Here is a 13,006-nt window from a genome sequence, read left to right on the forward strand (position 1 = left end):
GATACATAGGGCGTGATACCATTTATATCAGTGTAATGTTTAAAAGCATTAGACACACACACAGACACACACAAGAATACAGCATCCATTAGAATGTAGATTACCAAGTTTAGGAAGGCAGTTACCACTGGAGAGGGAAGGAACAGACTAGGATCGTGGAGGGTTAAACAGGGCTCTTCACTAGTAACTGCAGTGCTGACTTCCTTTGTTGACATTGGGTACATGGTTCTTCATTACATTATTCTATGTACTTGTTTGCTTGAAATATTTCATAATAAAAAATAATAAATCAAAGATTAAAAGAATATGATGGGACATTGCCAAAAGGGTCTAGGCATTAATTTATAGAAATCATTGTTCATTGAACACATACTATGGGCTCAATGCTGGAGACACAATGGCAAACAACATGGATACAGTGCTGCTGTCTCTGAAGCTGATGATCTTGTGGGGGAGACAAGTTTTAATCAGATAATCAGGTGAATGAATGTATAACTTAAACTAAAATAGGTGCTCTGACTTCCAGGAAGGAGGCTGGGAGTTTTCTATGGAGGGGTTTAACTGGTCCAAGAGAAACAACTTAAAGATGCTGACATTGGGAGATGCCCAACAAACAGCCCAGCTGGACCATTCTACATTGAAACCCACAGTCAACAATCCTCACCCACCCAGAAGCATGAACAGGCCACCATGTATTCCCAAACATCTGAGGAAAGTCTGTAACATGAAAAATAAGGACCATAAAGCCTACCTACTTAGATACATACATACATACATAAAACAACTGAGATCAGTGCAACGTGAACTGTGCAGGGAGAAAAATCTTTTATTAAAAAACTATGTTTATCATCCTCAGAGAGATAAGGGAAGGTATTCCATCCACAAAACAAGAACGGAAGGCTATTTTTTTTTTTAATTTATTTATTTGTTTATTTATTTATTTATTTTTGGCTGCATTGGGTCTTTGTTGCTGCACGCGGGCTTTCTCTAGTTGCGGCGAGCGGGGGCTACTCTTTGTTGCGGTGCGCGGGCTTCTCATTTTGCTGGCTTCTCTTGTTGCGGAGCACGGGCTCTAGGCACGCGGGCTTCAGTAGTTGTGGTGCGTGGGCTCAGTAGTTGTGGCTCGTGGGTTGTAGAGCGCAGGCTCAGTAGTTGTGGCACACGGGCTTAGTTGCTCCATGGCATGTGGGATCTTCCCGGACCAGGGCTCGAACCTGTGTCCCCTGCACTGGCAGGCGGATTCTTAACCACTGTGCCACCAGGGAAGTCCCCGGAAGGCTATTTTTTAAAGAAAGGACTGTTGGGAGAGCAAAGGAGATCTCTTAGGAATTAAAAACATGACAGCATAAATGAAAAACTCTACAGAAAGACTGGAAGATCAAATTGAGGGAATACTCTTTTTTTCTCCAGAAAGAAAAGCAAAAGACAAAGAGATGGGAAACAGAAAAGATAGGACAATTAGAGGACCAGTAAAGGAGGTCCAGTATCCAAATAATAGAAGCTCTAGAGAGATAAATAGAGAAAATCATGGAGGAAATCCTCAATTAAATAGTTCAGGATAATATCCCAGAATTGAGGGACATTAATTTCCACATCAAAAGGGTAACTGAGTGGCCAGCATAATGGATGAAAAAAGATCCACTTCAAGACACAACACCATGGAATTTCAGAACATTGGAGAAAAAAAGAAGAGTCTATTAGATTTCCAAAGAAAAGGGGAAAAAAGTCCAAAAGGATAATATATCAGAATGGCATCAGGCTTCTCAACAGCAACAATGCTTGCTAGAAGATAATGAAGGAATGCCTTGGAAATTATTGCCTCAATCTAAAATTCTATACCCAGCCAATCTATGCATCAACAGTGAGAGTGATCAGTAACGATCTAGAGTAATTTTCCTACTGTCAGCAAGGAGTGGGACTGATTCTACTACTTAAATTCTAGCAGATCATCTGAGGGAAATTGTATCCAAGTGATAACATGCTGGGATTTGATAAACTGGGATTCATCCGCTCAACATAATTTAGTGTCTCTGTGGACCAGATACTTGGTGTTGGGAATACAAACATACAACACAGTGTAATTTCTATCAGGAATCTGGATATGTCACTTGACTTCACTATGTCCTTACTTTCTCCACTACTAGAATGGATCGGATGCTCACCTACTTTGTCTCACAAAGATGATGGAAAAGACAAGAGTATGAGAGAGAGAGTAATTTCAGCTCCTCAAAAGGAAAATATGAACAAATATGAATCCAGTTCTTTCTCTGCTTAGCTCTGTTATCAGCACTGACTTTTGTTTGCCCAGCAAACATCTCCAGGCACACAGTGCATTTGGAGAGCAGGGTGCCTCCCTTCCACTCCAACTTTGAAGTTGATGGGGAATTCCACTCCTGGCCACAGCCGATTGGTTTAGGGTGGACACCCAACCTTTCTGAGCCAATCAGAATCTTGCCCTGGAATTCTTTTTTTTTTATATATATAAATTTATTGTATTTATTTATTTTGGCTGCATTGGGTCTTCGTTGCTGCACGCGGGCTTTCTCTAGCTGTGGCGAGCGCGAGCTACTCTTCGTTGCGGTCCACGGGCTTCTCATTGCAGTGGCTTCTCTTGTTGTGGAGCATGGGCTCTAGGCACATGGGCTTCAGTAGTTGCAGCATGTGGGCTCAGTAGTTGTGGCTCGTGGGCTCTAGAGCACAGGCTCAGTAGTTGTGGTACACGGGCTCAGTTGCTCCGCGGCATGTGGGATCTTCCCGGACCAGGGATTGAACCCGTGTCCCCTGCATTGGCAGGCGGATTCTTAACCACTGCGCCACTCGGGAAGCCCTGCCCTGGAATTCTTAAACTGGAATGGAGATAAAGAAGTCAGTTTCTCTTCAGGTGGCTGGCAATGATGTTGTGTAAACTCCAGTGCTGTTTGCTTCGATATTCTATCTTCCAGTCTGAGGAGCAGAAAGAGCAAGTTGGTCACAAGAAAGGATGAAGCCCCAAAAGGCACAAGACAGTTACCAAGGTGAGAGATGAAAAGAGAACCCTTCCTGACTTGGCAGCCTTGCTCCATTGCCAAACCCATTCCTTTCATGGCCTGCATTTCACAAGCTTCCCACAGCAGCACTCCAACAGATCCCCCCTTTTTTGACACCTCAGTATTTTATTTCCTAGGGTGATTAAATTTTTTATTGTAGTAAAATATATATATAACATAAAATTTACCATTTCAACCATTTTAAGTGCACAATTCAATGGCATTAAGAACGTTCACAATGTTGTGCAACCATCACCACCATCCATTTCCAGAACTTTTTCATCATTCCAAACTGAAACAGTACCCATTAAACACTAACTCATCATAAATGTACACTTACCATGTGATCCAGCCATGCCTAGGTATTTACCCACGAGAAATAATAGTATATGTTCATAATAAGACTGATATTCAACTTTATTTATAACAGCCCCAAATTGGAAGCTGTCCAAATATCCACCAACAAGTAAATGGATAAACAAATTGTGGTATACTCATTCAATTGAACACTATTCAGCAATCAAAAGGAATGAGCTACTGATACACAGCACCACATGGATGAATATCAAAATAATTATGTTGCGTGAAAGAACTCTGACAAACGAGTACATACCGTGTGCTTTTATTTATATAAAATTCCAGAAAACACAAACTAATCTATAGTGACAGAAAATAGATTGGTGGTTATTTGTGGATGAGGAGGCCAAAGGCGGGGAGGCTGGAGAACGGGGAGAGGTGGGATCAAAAAATTACAAGAGGGCATGAGGAAACTTTGGGGGGTGTGCATGTTCATGACTTTGATAGTAATGATGGTTTCTTGGGTGTATATGTAAAACAGTGTCAAAGTATACACATTAAATATGTGCAGTTTATTGTATATCAAAATTTTTTGTTCTTTATTATATATCAAATTTTATCAATAAAACTGTTGTAAAAATAATACTGGATGTTAGAAGACAATGAATGATGACTTCAGTGTCCTAGAGGAGAATTATTTGCAATACCAACTTCTACAACTATCTAAATTGTTAATTGAGACAGCAGAATAAAGATTGTTTTGGACAAGCATGGCCCCAAAATATTTACTGCATGTACCGTCATAGGAGCTTACTTGAGGATGTAGCATTACTCTGTGAAGAGTAGGGTAGTATGAGGGCAAGACTGGTACTCTTACTCTGATGGTAAGACACAGGGTACCTGTGTCTTAACATTGCTCTAAGGAATGTCCTTATTCCTCATCAGTGCTGGAGATTCTTAGTAACTCTCCTTTATTTTTAGATTTGATGCTGACATGCTCTTTAGTCTGCATTTGAAATTCCAGTGGATGTTTGACAATAGAGAAGGGGGTCTATGAAAACCTCTAAATGGAGAACACCCCACTCACAAAGAGTTACTGCTATGAATTCGTTCTACCTCAGAGAGAAAGAAAAACAGTGCAGATCCTGCGATAGGAATGCAAGCCTTCCCCAAATTACAAATGACCAGATGTCAAGGATCCTTAGCATAATGAATACTGGAAATACCCATACTATATCCTTTAGGGTAAGGGTCTACTATACAACATTCTCCATATATATTTTGTTCCTCTTAATTTCTTTAGAAAATCATATCACTGTTCAGAAATATTCATCTTTTCTCCCTGGAGGTGGATTATATTTCTCTGCCATTTGGCCAATTCTTGACCACTGGCTTGTTTTGGTCAATGAAGTGTGAGCAAATGTAATGCATAGCATTTCTGAGGTGAGGCAGAAGCTTTAATAGACAGTCCATGCTTTACCACACTTTCTTTTCCCTTTGCCTCAATGACGTTTAATGTTTGAGACAGGCTGTTCTACCAGCTTTGGTTGAAGAGTGAAGGCAATGTGTAGCAGAGGCACAACCTACCAGCAATGTTCATCATGTAGTATGAACGCTCATGTTCATGTGAAAAATAACCTTTCTTGTTATTAGCCACTGATATTTTGAGGTTTGTTACTGAAGCATAACCTAGACTCTTACAGATAAAATTTCATTTTAGAGTGGCTTCTAGTTGGTAATATCTAAGGAAGCATTTCAATGTCATCAGTAATGTACCTCTAAATCCCAGGGTGGAATGGCTTATTTAGGTGACAGTCTCATATGCAAAGCAAGTCACAACCAGAGTATGTGGATTTTTTTTTTAACCTCTGAGAATCTTTTCCTATCCAGTTTGGGCAAAATCATTCTCATTCATTCATTTCAGAAATATTGAGAGCCAACAAAATGCCAGGCATTTTGTTAGGTACTGGGAAGAGCAATGAACAAGGCAAGTGCGGTCCCTGTCTCAACAGAGGTTTTATTCTAGTGGAAAAGACAGACAATAAACAAATAGTTACACAGTGATTTAAAAACAGTCGTGATAAATGCTAAGATGATGAAGTCTATGGTGTTAGTAGAACATAGAACACTGCACCTGACTGGGTCTGGGTCACCCTCCTCTTTGGTGCCCCCAGAAATAAGTGAGTTGCCCAAAGTTACTCAACAACTAAAAGAGGGAAGAACAAGAACCTCATCCTCTTACTTAGGCATTCTGTGATCTTTGGACCAAACCTTGAACTGTGCCTTATATTTGGGCCAATAACCCGTTTCTCTCATAGGCAGAGCCAGCTGGAATTTGGATGAATCAACCTACTCACCTCAGATTTTTAAAAGTATTCAAAACTCAAGTATCACTGATACTGGGTCAGCAGAACCATCCCTGTTTGGGAAGGTTGATGCCATATCCTTGATTTTTACAAGGATAGCAAATTAAAACACTCAACACACCCAAGCTGGACTACAAATAGATATGTTGGCATGTGTTGGTCCTGCCTCACAATAGCACTTCAACAACAGCAACATCGCCAACTATGTGCTTTCCTACATGGCTCGAAACATTTTGTCCAAAAGCGATACTCTCCAATATTGCAATTTTGCCAAATTCTTTTATTTTACCATAATCTAGGAATTAATCCGATTTGGCTTTATTCAATTCAAAATAAGTTTCCTAAGCACCTAGGGATACAGGGAATAATAAGACCCAGTCTCTGCTCTAAAGGAACTCACAGTCTAGTAGTGAAGTCATTAACAAATGAAGAACTGCTCTTTGATTATTGGCCATTTATTGCTCATACTACTTTCCAAAATCTAAAGTTCTCCTATCATGCTGACACAAGAGCTCAAGAGAAGTCACATTGGATTTTACTTCTTTATTTCCCTTCTTAGTGCTCATCTTCCTTCATAACTTCGAGATGGGCATAAAATAGTTGACAACATGACTCTCCATTAAATTCGATTCCTTGGCACCACAGAGCTTGGAAATATTAATCATGAGGGCAATCTTGTTAATCCAAAGAGGGGCACCTCTATTTGGACCTGCCACTGACAAAATGTGTCAAGCCCCTAAGTCTTGTTTCTTGGTGGGGGCGGGGGGGGTAGCTGTTTGCTCATTTGTAAAATCCACCTCAAAAGCTCAAGTGTATTCCAGCGTTAAGATTCCTTCCCTTGCTTTGAAATATCTATATCTAGTTACCATCATTTCAAAAAGTTACTTAAGCATTCCAAGAAGCCCTCTTGCAATACTGTTTTGACTCAGCAGGCAGGGAAGCAATGATGGTCCTGTGGTATTTCCTGTATCCCCAGAGTCCCAGAGTTCGTGAAGGAATGTGTAAGAGGACACCACGCTGTCTTTCCAGTAGAAGTGCCCTTCCTAAACTGTGTCGCTAGGCAACCCCAGGTGTGGCATTAGCCCATCCTCGAGGAAACTGATTACGATGCAAGAACTCGGGCCCAGGACTCTGCAAACGTGGGGCCCTATTTTGTGGTGCTGTTCCTTGCCCTCCAGCCTCCCTCTGGGTCCTCACGGTGCCATTTCAAAGCGCTCAGTCCCAGTATTCCTAATCGATGGTCATTCCTGAGAGGGGCAGCCAGGGTGCCGTCTAGGGAAAGCCAGGTCACTCCTCTCTGGGTTTCCAAACGGTCGACAGCCGGACACCTCGGGAGACACACACACACACACACACACACACACACACACACACACACACACGCCTCAAGGGTATGTCACGACATCATCGACGGCCCTGGACCAAATCACGTCTGGGAATGAAGGGATCGCAACCTATCCCTCGAAACCAGATGGCAGCCTCGCTCGCAGGGCCCGCCCCCCACTTCCGGCCGGACCGCGGTCACGTGCCCTGACCCCGCCCCGCAGACGCGGCTCCTCTCGCGTCGGCGAGCGTCCTGGCTTCCCTTCCGCCGGAAGTGGAGCGACTTTCCTTTTCCGGCTACGGGTCCCCAAGCGGAGCGGGAGGCCCGACGGGGGAGCCGAGCGGCGGCGGCGGCGGGGGCGGTAATGGCGGAGCTGGTGCAGGGGCAGAGCGCTCCGGTGGGGATGAAGGCCGAGGGCTTCGTGGACGCTCTGCACCGGGTCCGGCAGGTACGGGCGCGGCCGGCTGGTAGGAGCACGGGAGCCCGAGGCGGGGCTGGGTCGGGCCTGATGGGGAGGAGGGGGTCCGGCCTGGGGGCGGGAGGTAACCTGGGCTGACGCCCCAGCTGGGCTCGGCCGTTCCTTGTGGCTCCTGCAGCCGCGAGGAGCCGAGGGATGAGGCGCCACTGGGAGGCCCAGGCCCAGCCTGTCGGGCCGGTCTCCCAGGTGCCTGCAGCCGCTGGGAAAAGATTTGTCCAGGACGCCTGGCCCTATCGCGTCCCCACGCCGGGGCTGGACCCGCAGGGCAGCCAGCGTGGGGTTCTGAGGTTTACGAGGGTAGGGGGCTAGGGGAGCTCACGGCGAGGACCCGGTCTAGACAGAAGGGGGCTGTCTCAGGCCCAGTAGCTTTTTAAAACTTGGAAAACATCCTCTTCAGACTTATTATATTTCGAGGGTGGAGTGGAAGGAATTCGAGGGTATTTTACTTTTGAGGGTCCTTCGGGAGAGGAGAGAAAGAAAGATATTAGATAGGTGTGGGTGGTCCATAAGACGTAGAAATTCCTTATGGGCAATAGTTTTTCCTCTTTCAGGGAGCATGTGATATGAAGTCATTCCAACAGTGAAACTTGACCATCTGACAATGTCGTGCATTTTGTCAGACTTAAATAAACTGATTTTTAAGAGGTTGCAAGCTTCCCTGGAGAATGAATATGGGACCTGCCAGAAATACTCTTTGGTTTCTGGTATGATGTTTAGAACAGAACATGTCCTTGTAGTGTGTGTGAAACTTAACTGAACTTAAGTGTTAGCTCTAACACTTCAATTTCTTCTGCTGAGTGTCATACTCATCGTCTCTTCCTATTTAATTGTAGGCATACTAACGGATACTTTAAAAGTTGGGCTATAACTAATTACTGCTTGATTCCTAACAGAAAGCTACAGGACTCATTGTATTAGAAGAAAGCCTCCACTCGGTCGCTTGAAGATATGGTCTTTACACCTCTTTCCAGTATTCGAGGGGAGGGAACCCTACCTGTTTCCCAGATACTGACTTTTCATTGTAATACTGATGCTCCTATAGACATTACATTGGATCCCAGAAGTTTCCAAACCTGTGGTTCCGCCTAAAATTTTATCCGATGACTTGTTACTTACTGCCTAGGCACCAACCAATATATAGTGAGTATCCATCTTACTTAGACTTCAGAGCCAACCAGTGGCTGTAATGGATGAACAGTGCCATCCAGCTCCCCTTCCAGCACTCTGCTTGCCGGCGTGTTACACTGCTCTCCTCTACCGTACAGGGTCCTGAACCTTGTTTCTCACCGGCTACTAATATGTAATGGCTTTCACTCTGTGCTGATGTGTGACAATCACCTTGTCGGCCTCTGTATCCAGGAAGAATTATAGTCACTACCCTAAAGAGCTCAGATCCTCAGTTTGCAGAAGGCCTGTAGTTGAACATAAAATGAATTTTGAACCATTGAGAAGACTTTCTGCTTCTCTTGAGCCAGTGGTTGAACTCATATTCTTGGACAACCTGCTCAAGAGGGAGGGAGACCCTCTGTTAAATGCTGACCTAATGTGGATTGTTGAAGCAGTGGTGTTTACTACTAGCAGAGGAAACTTCACTGGAAATGTTCCCAGCTCTGAAATGCACCATTGACTGGAGCAGTTGTAAGCCCAATGGAGACAGTGCTGTAAGTGTATTACTTCCGAATATTAACAGCTGGAAGGCGATACTATCTCCAAGGATTTGATGGCCTTTAAAAACTAAAGAAAACACAGGTTTGTGGGTAATTTTAGGTTTATTTATAGATTTGCATTGGGCAAGAATGGAATGTTAGAAATCTAAAATATTGTGTGCTTATATCAATAGTGAAGCTTACCTCAAAGGGGCTCATATCATGTGGGCATCTGATGATGGTGGTTCTACCTCGCCATTGTATACACAGCATGTTGCAGAAATGTGATTTTCCCCCCAGTAACTGAAGATAAAAGACAGTGCATTTCTTTATTTAAATGATTGGAAAGCTTTCTCTCCTCTTAGGTGCCCTCATAAACACCAGGGACAGTCTGTAAGGCCCTCATAAGTTTGTCAGGGAGCAGTAAGCTGTCTGGTGCTCAGTTTATCCAGAATATCACAGTGGAGTCTGAGTTGACCCTGATGGGATTTGAACCTGCAGTTTCTATTAAGTATGATATGTAGAGTCCAGCACCTAATCCACGAAGCTTCCCTCCTGGCATCTTGAAGCCTCCTTTTGTATCCTTTGGACTCTTTCCAACAAAGGGAACCAATTGTTGCTGTTAGATCACTCTAAGCATGGTATTCCTAGATCTGAAGGGAGTCTCTGAAGATGTCATATAAAATTTAAAATTTCTGCAGCAGTGTGAAGTCAGTGAGTTAATAGTGTTTGGCCAAAGGGATAACATAGTCATTTTGTAGGAAAGTACACAAATGTAGAAATGTGATCTGATTCAGTCCTACTGGTGAAGATCTAAAACTGCTGGGTGTTAAAAAAAAAAAAATCATGTCCAGTTCTCTGAAGTCATTGGCTGGTTAGCAAAAATAAAGTGTTCCTTCAACTCGTTGTTTAGAGAGCGCAGGATCCTAATAAGAATGGGATGTGGACTTAAAGCCAGATTATCCTGTTCTGTGGCCACACTGCACCTCTACGCTGACTACTGTCTGTCAGGCTTTCAAGGGGACCTCATGGAGATTATGGATGAGTAGATACAAATCTGTTTTGTTTTGTTTAGCTTTTCTAAAAATATAAAAGAGTTCCTGGAAAGCCCACTGCTGATAGTTTAGTAGCATCCGTCACCAAGTGTACCCATTCGCATTTTAACAGGACGGTGTCACACCACAGTGTACTTCACATTCCTAGCAGCCTTCCTTCCACGAGCTGGACCAACCACCTGCCAGTCATCACCCAAATAGACGTTCTCTTATCAAACTGCTAGGGCTTCTTAGGACTTTAAGCTCCTATTTTGACCTAGACCCAAGTCAGTGCCTCTGCACTGCATAATTCCAGAGTGTTCTATTCACATAAATACAGTGTTCATTGGTACCTCATGGAGTTGGGCATCATGGTGATTCTGCTCCCAAATGATTGTGACCAGGCCACTGAAGAGTCAGTGGAAAATAACCTTTGACAGATTTTAAGGCCTAGAGCCTGTTCTTTACTAGTGCTGTTTTTTGGAACTGTTGGTTGGTGTGGGGCCTCCAAAGTCCCACAGTCCTGCACAAAATGCTTCCCAGTGCTGCTGTTTCACACTTTGAGCCTGAGCAGTAGATGATTTGGCACGTGTGCTGTATAGAAACACTAAATTTCCTTTAAAAGAATGTGCCTCTACCATTTAAAGAAAAGGCCTGTGTTCATTGGCTGTTGGGCACTCCTTGAGAGATACTGCCTTTGCTCACCTCATATGTGATGTTTGTGCCTCATGGCAGAGTCACGTGTGCTGAATGCTCAGTGGCTTTTAAGTTTACTCCACTGAGACTGTCTCAGACGTGCCCAGTGGTTGAGTAGCTCAGATCATCATTTCACAAGGGACTCACTCCTGCATGTACATTCATTTGAACTTTCTCAGACACTTGAAGAAAACCAGTGTCTGCAGGACATCTGTGGGCTGCTCTGTGTCTTTGCTTTGATGGGACCCAGTAGAGTACCCTACAGAGAGCGAGTTCTTGTTGAAGGGTTTTCATGATGTGACTGAGCCCGTTTGGGTCACCGCGCTTTAATGGAAGCACTGAACTTCATATTTGGTATTGAAAAGTAGATGGTAAATGAACAGTACGTTCCACTGTATGCCTCTAACGCTTTTCTGATATTCAGCTGGGACTTCTTTATCTTTCTTTTAAAATCTGATAACCCATGTGTATCATCAAAGTAAGGTTTCTTAAGTCCCAAATGCAAATTTGCCTAGACCAGAGTTTTCAGACTGGTGGCTTGTGGGCTGGAGAAGGCTCAGAGCGGGCCTGCAGGCATGCTTTGTTTGACCACACAGCGCCAACACTTAGAAACTAGAACAATTTCACGTAAAAAGTGAGATTTTTATCTAATACTTGGCCATACTGCTCCCACGTTCTGCAGTGACTTTATTTGACAGGAGCTGGGTAGCAGCTGCCCCTTTGCACGGGGCATTGACTCTCCGAGTTGCCTTTGTTCTCACCACTTTGCTTTTGTTCTGCACTGCCCATCGGGATGCCTAGTCAGCAGCTTTTTTTCCTCATCCTTTTCCAAATTGTGAGCCCATACAATAATTTAAATTTCTGACGGAAAGAGCTGTGCTGGAGAGTTAAGAGATCTGAGTCTCCTGCAAGTAGCTGCATGACCTTGGGCTAGGCTGGCCTTTCCCAGCATTTGATCTACAAGCTGTTCATAGATCTTCCATGGAAAAGGGCTCATGGACAGAGAAGTTTGGGGGATACAGGGTTAAATAAAGGTGAATTGGCTTCTTTACTGCAGGACTTCTCAGAGCCCTTAGTATGCTTCTGTGCATTAAGTCCTACTAGGGTTTGGGATATACATTGTAAATATACCCAAGTTCTGTCACTTCATACCCTCTTTTCATAAAACCAAATCACCGTCTGTGGATCAAACTTCAGGAAATATTAAGCTAGATAATCTCAGTGGTCCCTTCAAGCTCACCAACATTCAGAGCTTCCATCTAGCTAGATCTGAAAAAAGTTTTGGCCATATTATTTTGGTTCTTTTACTTTCTGATGTGTTGGGTGTCTGTTCAAGCTCCTCTCTCCCTAGCTTTGCTGTGCAATTCTTTTACTCTTAATCATCCCTCTTGAAAATGTTTTACATTTATTAGAGTTTTGTTTTAAAGACACTTGGGAAAGAATAGCCAATACTTTTGGAGGCATGAACTACATTTTTATCCTAGTATCAGATGATAGCAGATCACTTGCAAGACTGAGTAGTGTTCTTGGAAATTGTGAAGTGATGGGGATTGCCTGCTATTGTTTGAGGATCTGCTGAGTCCAAGGCCTCTTGCTGGATGCCGGGCCAGTGTAAAGATAAATAAGACAAGTTTGCTGCTGGTTTTATCTTACCGTGGAATTAGATCCTCACAACAACCAAGTGAAATAGTCAGGACAAGGGTTATAATTTTCATTTTATATTTGAAAATAATAAGCCAAAGAGAGATAAAGCAGTATTCTCGGAGGCACACAAACAGTTAATATATGCAGTAGTTCTTGGACCCATGTCTCCTGCATTCTAAGAGGGACTCGGTTCCTTTGCAGAGGTAGTTGGGTAGTTTTCCATCTCAATGAAAATTCTGCAGCAGAATCTTCAAAGCATCAAAGGGATGCTGGTGGAATTAGATGGGACACAGGGGAGAAAACTAATGGTCATGTCATCTTGAGGGTCTTTGGAGGGGGGATCCTAGCTGGAACAGTATTTCAGCTTGGAGCCTCAACTGGTCATCTTAGCATTTTTCTGACGGGCTTCTGCATATTCACTTTAACTTTAGCAAACGTTTAATGAGTACTTTCTATGTGCCAAACGCTTTGCTGTGCATTAGGGAAGTTCTTGAA

General features: G+C 43.5%; 1 protein-coding gene across 3 annotated transcripts in view; it reads left to right on the forward strand.

The window, feature by feature from the left end:
* The first annotated feature begins 7,299 nt into the window (after positions 1 to 7,299).
* Positions 7,300 to 13,006, forward strand: part of FUBP3 (far upstream element binding protein 3) — a 49,590-nt gene continuing 43,883 nt past the window's right edge. For 2 of the 3 annotated variants that reach the window (XM_036854905.1, XM_036854906.1), the window contains exon 1: positions 7,300 to 7,461. In XM_036854905.1, the coding sequence (XP_036710800.1) occupies positions 7,378 to 7,461 (84 nt within the window). In that variant the 5' untranslated portion in view covers positions 7,300 to 7,377. Of the gene's footprint in view, positions 7,481 to 13,006 lie in introns of all 3 variants that reach the window. The other variant, XM_036854907.1, reaches the window with a different exon arrangement.

The sequence above is a fragment of the Balaenoptera musculus genome, chromosome 6 (genome assembly GCF_009873245.2).
Source record: "Balaenoptera musculus isolate JJ_BM4_2016_0621 chromosome 6, mBalMus1.pri.v3, whole genome shotgun sequence".
In the NCBI taxonomy this organism is placed as follows: domain Eukaryota; kingdom Metazoa; phylum Chordata; class Mammalia; order Artiodactyla; family Balaenopteridae; genus Balaenoptera; species Balaenoptera musculus.